The sequence below is a fragment of the Crocodylus siamensis genome, chromosome 4 (genome assembly GCF_052110815.1).
Source record: "Crocodylus siamensis isolate JL-2025a chromosome 4, ASM5211081v1, whole genome shotgun sequence".
Taxonomy (NCBI): domain Eukaryota; kingdom Metazoa; phylum Chordata; order Crocodylia; family Crocodylidae; genus Crocodylus; species Crocodylus siamensis.
The window spans coordinates 99,750,706-99,761,112 of NC_143398.1; the positions used below are offsets into that span (position 1 = coordinate 99,750,706).

General features: G+C 42.7%; 1 protein-coding gene across 3 annotated transcripts; it reads right to left on the reverse strand.

Annotated features, from left to right (window-relative positions):
* Positions 1–1,528: 1,528 nt before the first annotated feature.
* LOC149866222 (protein HP-25 homolog 1-like) lies at positions 1,529–10,079 on the reverse strand. Of its 3 annotated transcripts, none has more exons than XR_016441842.1 (4): positions 9,661–10,079; positions 8,732–8,906; positions 4,811–4,910; positions 1,529–3,343 (listed from the first exon to the last, which is right to left on the reverse strand). XR_016441842.1 is itself a non-coding variant. In XM_090043140.1 (3 exons), exons 1-3 carry the CDS (start codon positions 9,671–9,673, stop codon positions 7,261–7,263), a joined length of 711 nt encoding a protein of 236 aa, XP_089899266.1. In that variant the 5' UTR covers positions 9,674–10,079; the 3' UTR covers positions 3,380–7,260. The 3 variants fall into 3 exon arrangements, 1 of the variants encoding a protein (XP_089899266.1); XR_016441841.1 differs by having other exon boundaries at positions 4,811–7,754; positions 8,732–8,935; XM_090043140.1 differs by lacking the exon at positions 1,529–3,343 and having other exon boundaries at positions 3,380–7,754; positions 8,732–8,935.
* Between the last annotated feature and the right edge of the window lie 328 nt (positions 10,080–10,407).

Genomic DNA, 10,407 nt, shown 5'->3' on the forward strand with positions numbered 1-10,407 from the left:
TGCAGTGTAGCTGAGTCGAGGGGAAGGGTGAGAAAGACACTATTGCATTCCAATGTCTCTTTGTGCACGGTAGTAAAACAGGTCAGTGCTGGCTGACGCAGAGTAGTACTACCGCTGGTTTTGTTTTGTGTTTTCATTTGACAATTAACTACTAGTTACAATTCCCTCATTCTGTGCCTCAGTTTAGCTTAATCAAGTTGTACCAGCTAGCAATGGAGCCCTATGGACCATACAGCAACTGAAGACAGACAGATCCAAACTTACTTCAGGTAGATATTCCCTTTACCCACTAGTATGTAACTGTTGTGCCAGGACCACATACAACAAGTGTAGAAGGCAATTTTGCCAGCTTTACACTTACTGGGGACTTCTCCTTACTAGGGGAATCCTCAACACAACACTTGAACAGGACTGAGGATCTACCCTGTATATTGGCTGTGCTCCTTGACTTCCTAAAAAACATAGTTTGTCCCTTAGGCTCATGGGCGACTGGTGCCGCCTTAGTCGGGGGGGGGCACATGCCCCCCAGCGACCAGTCAGCGATCAGGGGGGAGGGTCCCCCCGCCACGGCTGATCACACTGACCGGGAGAGGTGGGGACCCCGTGGCAAAACCATTGAAAAACATACCAACCACTGAGCAGTCAAGCTGCTCACAAAAGTGGCCGTGGGGCTTCTGGAAGTGGCCGCTACCTACATCTGGCACTCACACTCCCCGGCTGGTGCTTCTGCCTGCCCCCCTGCACATCGCCTGAGTGGGGAGCACAGCCTGACAGGTGCACCAGCGCTCTCATGGGGTACATGTGTGCCCCATGCACCCCCTAAGCATTACCACTGCTTAGGCTAAAAAGTGAAACATTCCCTTGCTAGAGCCAAGATATTACAAAGAGTTAAACTGCTAAGTGACTATTTTGATTTCTACATAAAGAACTTGAATTTAAAGAGTGCCAGGCACTTGACAATTTGGCATTTCTGTAATTCAGGCTACAGAATCAAGATTAATCTTTGAGGTGGCATTGAGCTTTGAAGGCCCTATTATAAGCCATGCAAAGTGAAAAAATAAATAGAGGTTAAAAAAGAAGAGACAATAAATTGGAGAGGCAGGAAATTAAACCTTTCTGTTCTCAGCACTTAGCTGCTACAAAATTAATAGTATTTTGTTTTGGAAGAGGTATTTCTCACAATGGTTCCTAACAAATAACATCCACAGATTTTCTTTATTATTATTATAAACTGACTAGAGACAGCATGAAGATGACAGGTGGTATTGTGGAGAAAGGGGAGGAGGCAAAAAAATCCCATTTGTATCTAAAGTTTTTATTAGGTACTACCATGAGTATCAAATTATACGCTGTGATGATGCCTGTTGTAAAGACTACCTGACACTTCCATAAGATTCAGTTTTCAGCTGCTTTTGACTTTGATAAATCATTTTAGACTGAAAATGTTAATGCTAGGTATCTGCCTCAGGCTATTTTTTTACTGGAGGGGGTGGGGAAAGGGCACAGGGAGGTGGAATATCAGCAAAAATGGTTCACCCATTTTGCAAAAGAAGGCGGGGAAAAGAGAATGTGTTGCCCATATTAAAACAAAACCACCTTGTAACTCTTCTGTTAAGGTCTACTTCCTCCAGACTTTGGAGTGGGGCCTTGGAATTTAGCAGGAAAGGAAAATGCAGCCCTGGAATCACAGCTATGCTTTTTGCAGTTCTTGTAAAAAATCTGCAGTTTTTGATCTGGTTATGAATTGCTGAATTCTTATTTTGTACATGCGCAGTAACTCTAGTAGGTTCAGTGTCCATTCACAGAGGCATTTCCTTTGAGTGGTTGGGCACTGGGTGGATAAGGGCAGGGTAATCAGGAGGGATGTTAGCAGGGTGGTTGGCTAAAACAATGGTGGTTTGGTTCTCTGGTCCTCCCTGATATCAGTGCTATCTGGGCTGTCCTGTCCTGAAGTCTGGTATATTTACTGCATGATCATCCTGAACAGGAGGAAGGACTCCTTTGGAGGATCCTCCTGTTCTTCCTGGGGCCGCTCCTGGTCTGGGACTTTGGACAGAAGCCTTCTCACTGTTTTCTTGCTCCTTATAATCATTGTTGTTAGATGGCTCAGGATCCACCTCAGATTTGGCAACCAAGTGCAACCCAGTGGAGTCGCCCCTTGTGAGGATCTGAGAGCACCTTATAGTACAAAACACATCATCTGACAGGCACCTGAGACTCAGTTGGCATCATAATTCCTCTTGTACCACACTTTCAGTGCCTTTGTTTTAGGACAGCACTTACGCTAGTCCCTGGTTTTGCCCATAAACTGCCATCTGTGCTGAAATCCATTTGGAGATGGCCTAGCTTGATTAATGATTAATGGTGGTTCTTTCTGATGGAACACTGCGTGCTCTCCTCACCCCAGATGGAAAGGAGCTCCAGGATCTCCACTTGTCTCCAGCTGGTGGCAAATTTTGTAGACCCAGACACTGTCTTATAGTGCAAGATGTCTGGTGTGCGAGTAGGTGCTTAAGAGTTTGTGCCACTCTTGATGAGCCACTTTTTTGGTTTAGTGGTCCAGAAAATGGTGGCCTCAGCATGCCTTTGTGCCAGGCTTATAAAAGGCCAGATAACATACTGAGCCAGTAACCCCAGGGCAGTACAGTTGGGAATGAGTCACAGAGGTGACATGTTCCAATGGTGAGTGTTGTGGGAAGCAAAACACTGGGATGTTGCTGCAGAGGAACCATAACCAACTTTTTATCACACTTTGGCATGGTAGGGAAGAAAAGTATAACCTGAAAAATGTAACATTCGAACAAGGGTCATTTTTTTAATATGGCTCAGGATTCTTTGCAATGCTATAGTACTGCACATCAACTGTCCCTTATTTTTTTATAGCAAGGATTTTTGTAGCACTTCAAGTGCCTTAAAAATGCATGCCATCAGCTAGTGTTTTAGTTTAGGTTCCCACTTCTCGATTGGGCTAGCGTTGCTGCCTGGAGTATTTGTTAAGCTAGAGTTAGTAGTGGGTCTTAAAATAACTCCTTAGGCAGGGGTTAGATTTGGTATCTCGTGGGATTCCCCTGCCAGAAATAGGGTTTTACAACTACAAAATGAATTGTTTCAGAGAAAACATAAAGAAGTGTATTTCTAAACTGTATATAGCTGTGAATACAAGATGATCCATTGGTCCTGAAGTATTGGTTCACTTTTCAGTGACTGTTTTTAGCACTTCTTCCAGGAGATCCTGAACTTGGTGACTCTGTAAAACTTGCACATATCATCAGGGTTGGTACTTTGGGGAGCCAGGCCTTTTCAGTTGTGTAAAGAACATGTGCCAATTGTAACTGGATGATATCTGTGGCAAAGTATTGGGAAAAAAAAGGATAAATCACTGGTAGAGGAATAAAAATTGAAGGGAACTGTAGACATACCAACTTCCAATGAATAGCTGAGCAGCAAGATTAATTATATTAAATACTTTTGAAAGAACATAAATATTGTTCAGTATGAACTTAGACTATACTATATCATCACAAAGATGGAGGAACTTTTATTGACATTCGGCATTTCATGTCCATGAAAACATATAGTTTCTTGAGATTAATGATATATGCAAATTTAAAACATCTGCAGCTGCACAGGAAATATATTAGGCACAATTTATAAAAATGTGTGGAAAGTTATAATGCAGAAAGAACTTAGTGGAAAATATTAGATGGGATGAATCAGGTCCCCAGGTGCAGCTAGGAAGAAGAGTGGGACGTAAGTGACTTTTTCCATGTTTTTGATTATTGGTCTGGGTAGGAGGCCATTTCAATTCTGGTAACTTAAAGCAGTCCTACTTTATATTGGATAAAAAAGTCCCAATGGACCGCTTTGCCAGCCTAGAATTATTGAAGCTCAAAGGCAAGCTTATGTCACCTCAAACAAACAATATATCCTCTTCTCTGCTCCCCGCAAACCCAGTAATTCTGGCAGTTAGCATAAACCAAGCTATGCCAGTGGAATCCATCGCCGTAGTATTCCCCGACTTTAGATCATCTTCTCAGCTGCCAGTGGTTGGAGCGGGATCTAAGGATCTGATCTTACATAGACACTTACCTCCATAATATATATTAAAAGACTATTATGAACACTGCAAAGTCCATCACTAGGAAGCAAGGAAATGTTGAAATTAAGGATTAAGCCCCCCTTTCTGCATATGAATTAGGAAACTAAATATGATCAAGTAATTCAAGACTGTTTTTCTCTCAGGGGATCCTTGACTTGTTCAGAAAGCAGGATGGAGTGTGCTTATTTGATGAACAGTTATTCAACATTTTGTCTTATCCTCATTATTCAATGTGCGGCCCATGAGAATTTCTTCCATATTATTCTGAAGAAAGATTTATTCATTCTTTTATGGGCTTTTCTATGCAGCTTATCACTATAGTATCTGAACCACAACTATTAATTTATTTTCATAAGAAGTAAATTATTCCCATTTTACATATGGGGAAATTAAGTAGAGAATTTAAGTTCAAAAGTATTCATTAATTGGGGGTGCTTGGCTTGAGATGCTAAGAACCAGATTGTTTACTACTTGTAACTTTATATATTACCCAAGATGCTCAAAACCTTTGAATACTCAGCACTTGTGCAAGTCAGGCCACAGAGCCTCAAATTAGCATCAAGAAAACAGGGCACAAAAAATTTGTGATCGCCTGTGAAACATTTAAGTGACTTCTGCAGCATCAGCTAGGAATTCTGTGTCACAAAAAGCAGAAGCATTCAGTTACTTAAATCAATAGTCACCTACTTTAACTATGAGACCATTCTTTACCTGCAGTCCCCTGCCTCATTCATTATGCATCTTCTGCCAGGAGACCTGCAGAGCAGCTTCATCCTGTCTATTGATGGAAGCAGGGATTCTGTGGAAAAAACTATTTGATCATGTAATTAAAGACTCTGTCCTAATGCATATGTACACAGGGGAATGAATTTAAGTTGCACGGGCAGTCTTAATTCTGGCATTTCCTAAAATTACTGTGCTTGAATTTGCAAACTTAATAATGTTCTATGTGCTTTTTTAAATGTAATTTCTTACATCTCTAAAAAAGCAACCACAACCTCCCCCCCCCCACCCCTTCTTCCAACTTCCATCTTGTGGTATCACATTAACAATGACATGGGGCATCAGCTGGGTTGGACCTGTCAATTTTTGCTAATAAAATAACTGATAATGAAGGACAAGCCAGTACTGCTATGTGGACCAATACTAATGGTAAACAAAGCTTTTTATCAGAGGGTTCTTTAGACATGGCTGATAGGAGGGGAAATGTGAAACTCAGAAATCTTGAACTCCATTTCAGACTCTGGAGGATAGTATTCTCTAGTAGGCAGAGTCTCTTCCACCATTTTTTCCAAGCTTAACTCCTGCCTTGCTGTGGCGGAGCACCAGCGGGTGCTTGCCGCTTAAGGGCTGTTGCAGGCTCTGAGTGAGCCTGCTTTGTGAGCAGCAGGGAAAAGCCTCTCCCCAGGAACGGATTTTAAGGGGGAAGGTGGATGGCAGAGCACCTTTTGTGTCTGCCACTCTAAGGGGGAGAGCAGGCAGCAGACAGGTACAGGCCAGCCCTGATGAGGCAGCCATTTTAAGAGCCTGGCTTATAGGGCTGGGGTAGCAGCTTGCTGCTAGCAGCCCAGGAGGCAACATCTGGCTGAGCTGCTGCTTACAACATCTTGGAGGTAAGGGCAGGAGCTACTGGGGATGGCAGGAGGCTCCTGGTCCTGGGCATGATTGTCCTTTCTCTTTTCTACCCCTTCATCTTTGACTTTGCCAACCCATTTCCAGTCTCCACACTTCCAACTTTTCATCTGAGTCTCAGTCTCTTTACCAAGCCAATCCTTATCTTCCCCTCTGGATTTGCTATCCTAGTCTTTTCCCACCATTCCTTAGTCTCATGGTTCAGCCAATCCCATTTTACTTCTCCTAGTTACTTTGCCTAGCCAGACCTAATTCTGTTGGCACATTCTTGCTCCTTGTCATATCTATCTGTCCTCTCCACAACTTCCTTCTCCCAATCCATGGCTTGCCCTTCCTAGTCCAAGTCCTGATTTCTTTTCCCAACAGACCTACTCTCCATTTGTGGCTCTTCATCCTATTTTATTGCCTGGTTTCCAGTTCTCCTTCCTCTTTCCCTTCCTAGCTCCCACTCCTGATCTCCTTATACAGCCTCTATCAGTATCCTTTATCTCTAGTTCATGGTCCAAGTTTCTGCCCTTAACTCCTTATTTCCCTGTCTCTTGTCAATCTCTAGCAGTGCCATAGCAAGGTGGGGGCAAGTGGGGCAACTGCTCTCGGTGCCAAAGTGAAGGGGCGCCAACAGGTGCTGCCCAGCCAGGGTGGGGTGCAGGACAGAGCTGAAAGTGACTCATTGGGGGACACAGGGGAAGAGCAGCTCCCACCACTGCATGCATTCCCGGGGAAGTATGGGGGGGAGCATGTGGCCCCTGATGTCTGTGTGGAGTGGGAGCAGGCTGCTGCTGCTGGCTTTGCCCCAGGTGCCGAATTTTATTACTACGGCACTGAGTGATCTCTAGTCCTGGTCTTCTCCTCCCACAGGTTCCTTGTTCCAATTTGTTCCCTCGTGGGGTCTGAATGCTGCATTCAGTTCAGTTGCTTTCTTCTTCTCCACTACCTAGGCGTCAGCCTGAGGGCACTGAGAACCTGGGGAAGGCAACATTCCTTCTCTCTCTTCTGATACTTGAGCTAGACACCAGCCTGCACCAGCTGGGAAGCAGAACAGCAGGAGAAGTTGTTCTTAGCATCAAGTGGACTCATGGGCAATTCAGACAGCATTTACCTAGAAGCTACCTGCAAACCTCTATTGCAAAAGACATAACCCTGACCCAAATGCTCCCCCACTATTAGATGTATAGACCTTTTTCCAAAACAGGGACTGCTAAAGAGCTTATCAAAGTGAAAAAATTTCCAGAAATATTTAACATGGAATGAAGGAATAGCCCCCTTCTGAGAAACAGTTAAAACGTTTGGGCTGTAACATTCCAAAAAACAGCCTGGGGCAGTTGCACCACCCAAAAACTTCCAGCCCCAAAGCTATAACTTTGAAATCATAATGAAAAAAACCCAGAAAACAGGACCTAATAATGTAAAGCATTATGCAGCCTTAATAACTGATGCTCCCGCCTGTGTATATAATATGATATTAAATGCTACCAGAATCTTTTGCCCTATACTCTGGGAATATTATCATCCTGGCATTCTGCAGACATCTAACTTTCAAATATCAGATAACCCAAAAAGTAGCTTGTGTGTGTTGCTCCATTACTCTCCTGATGTGCTTTTAACCAGACTTCATCACCCTTCTCCAGCTTTAGGATGGTACTTCCTGACATATTTTCATAAGCGCTTAATGTTGTCTGATATGTTCCTATTATGCCTTTGCCATTTTTCATCAAAATAATGGTTGTGGTATTCCGGTATAACTCTACATGGTATGAAAAGTAATAAACTCCAGGGATCTGGCAGGTGAAAATTCCTGTGGCCAAATCAAAATGATGCTGGTCATTATAGAGGACCTCATTAAAAATAATGGGTTGTTCAGGAGGTGGATAATTTTTGCCCAGTTTCAGAGCGAAAGCAGATTTTTGAGGAGGTGGGCATTCTCCTGGGTTTCCTTTTGGTCCAGTAGGGCCTGGTTCTCCTGTTTCACCCCTCGGTCCTACTTTTCCTGGAGGGCCTTGTTTTCCAACCGATCCAGAGACACCTGAATAGGATTTTAAAAAAATGAATAGGAAGCTGATTCCATTTCATTTGCTGAACAAAGCTTGATTAAAGCCCCTAAAACTGTTTCTATTCTTTGGTTGATCAATCCCCAGTAGATGGTCAGATAAATAAACTACAGTTTAAAATATTGTCTCACCCCTTTCCTCCCTTCAAATAAATAAAATACCCACACATTCTGGTTAAAGGGAAACAGCCTCATCTGTACCTCTGCAGAAAGCTTAGACTCTAAATGAAGTGGAGAGTGCCATCCTTAACATGTTTGTAACTGGACATTTTCCTCTCTCTGGGGCCTCCCAAGAAGGAGGTGATCAGATGGCCAGCAACAATGAAATTTATCTCCCAGCCAGAGTTAAAACAATTGCAGGGGAAGCAGCTTGCACATATCCTGTGTTTGGACTGCACTGACTCTGTGAGCAACTCATTTTAGTTCAAGCACTGCCCTAATAGAGCTGGTTGGGAGATTGTGGCTCTCTGCCCTAACTCTTACAGCATTCACTCACAGCCCATCCCACAAAGAATAAACAGGTAGCCCATGTGCTAATCAACCTATTTCATGCACTCAGAAGGATATTAAAGTGGCCTGAAAGATGATGTGAGTTGAGAGGCTTTTTACCTGCCAAAAACTTAGGAATTCTCTCATAATGGAGCAGAATGGAGCTAGGCAAAGCAGGAGAAATAGAAAATCCTGAATTAACTGCTATACAGATATCTTTTACTGTACTTCTCAGCAGTACATTTGGGGTTTCTATATTGTTACATACACAGAAAGCTTTATTCTTCAGAAAGCTTAAGAATTCTCCTATGCTAGTGTCAACATTTGATTTCTAAGCAAGTGTTGATATGAAATTACTCTGATTGTTACTGATTATTAAATTTAAAACAACTTAAACAGATGAAACAGTGCTATTAAACTTTGTTATTCCATGAAATGAACTCAGATTGACCCAGAGAACTTACCAGGCTCCCCTGTATCTCCCTTCTGCCCTTTTTCTCCATTGAGTCCATTTTGCCCATTGTGTCCTGGATTTCCATTGTTCCCAGGAGCACCCGGAGGACCTTGGAGACACTGTTGAAGAACATGCTTTTCTTCTAATGCCACTATTGCAGTGAGAGAGAGCCAAAATCCACATGCCTGGAGCAGGAGAAAAATGCAAGCCATTCCTTGGAGATTTTCAGTGGAGTTTGGAGAAAAAGTAGTAAAAGCAAAGCATTTAGCTTGGTGTTCCGCTTACCTACTTGTGAACTGCACAGTATGTCATGAACTAGGTATGCAAAGGGGGCAAAGGCCTAACACCATGATGCTCTTGCACATTTACACAAAGAATGCCAAATACGAAGGAGAAACTACCTCCTACCATTGAAGGAGGCAGGGTAAAAGTAATCGCAGAACAGCCCTGCTACTGACTCTAGACTCCCTAAACCTATTGACTGTTCCCTTTCCCCATTAAGAGTGAAATCCTGGTCCCACTAAAGTTACTGGCATACTTCCTATTTACTTTGATAAGACTGGAATTTCACTACAGATGTCTGGCCTATACTAGCACAGTAAGAAACGAGCAATTACATTCTCACAAAAAACATAGCTGTTGCTACTGTATTGTACACATTCATAGAGGTATTATTATTCCTGTCCTGGGACCGAATCAGGTGGAATATTTTTAGAAACTGTCTTGGTATAGAGTACCTCTTTCTCTGCTTACTGCCTCCCTGCTGCTGGGAGCATTAAAAGGCAGTTAAATCTACCTCATTGGTTTAAATGAGGGCCAGATACCCATCCCATATAGCAGTTTTATACTAGTAGAATTCCACTGATGTCAATGTGGTTGCCCTTGGCTTTTACTGCATGAGAAGAAATCAAGCCACATATTTCTGAAAGAACCACATACCTGATAAATACATGCTCTGGGTTTGTCACCTCTCCCGTGACTCCTTCAATAACCTCACTCTTGGTTCACTGCGTTCTCTTTCTCACAGTTTTTTGTAAGACCCCCTCCTATGACTGATCAACATCTTTTATTGTTGTTTCATACACCCACAAGCCCTTGTGTCACTGTCTGTTCTTGTACTCACTTTCCAACCAATAAGATATTTTTCCTGTTTGCATCCTGTTTCCTCATAGTTACCCTTGGGTGGAGTGTCCCAAGACTGCTTTGTTTCTTCCCCTAATTGCTGTAATTTAAAAAAATAATAAACACAGCAGGCTGTATCTAATACAATATTTTTGGCTATTCTAATTGTTGTCTTATATGTTGGCCCAAATCAATCCTGATCCAATTCTGCTCAAGTTAATGCTGTTGCAATAAGGGAAAATGTGGCCATTTTTCTAATTGTTCTGCCAGCTGTTGCTGTGGGTTATGCTCTGGGAGGTGGAAAGTGGAACAAATGGGCTATCCAGAAAAAAAACCGAAGTGGTTTAGCCAGCTGGAGAATAGGTTATTATCTAGGAATGCAGAGACTTAGATATATATCTGTAACAGCTTATGTCAATTCACAAGCCTGTTTGGCAGCTATTTTTATTGCACTTCCTGGGCACATCTACACATGTGCATTTACTGTTCAGTAACCAATATTACTGCACACTGTGGGTGCACGTCTACATCTGCACACCCACACTGTGCAGTAAATATGGCGAC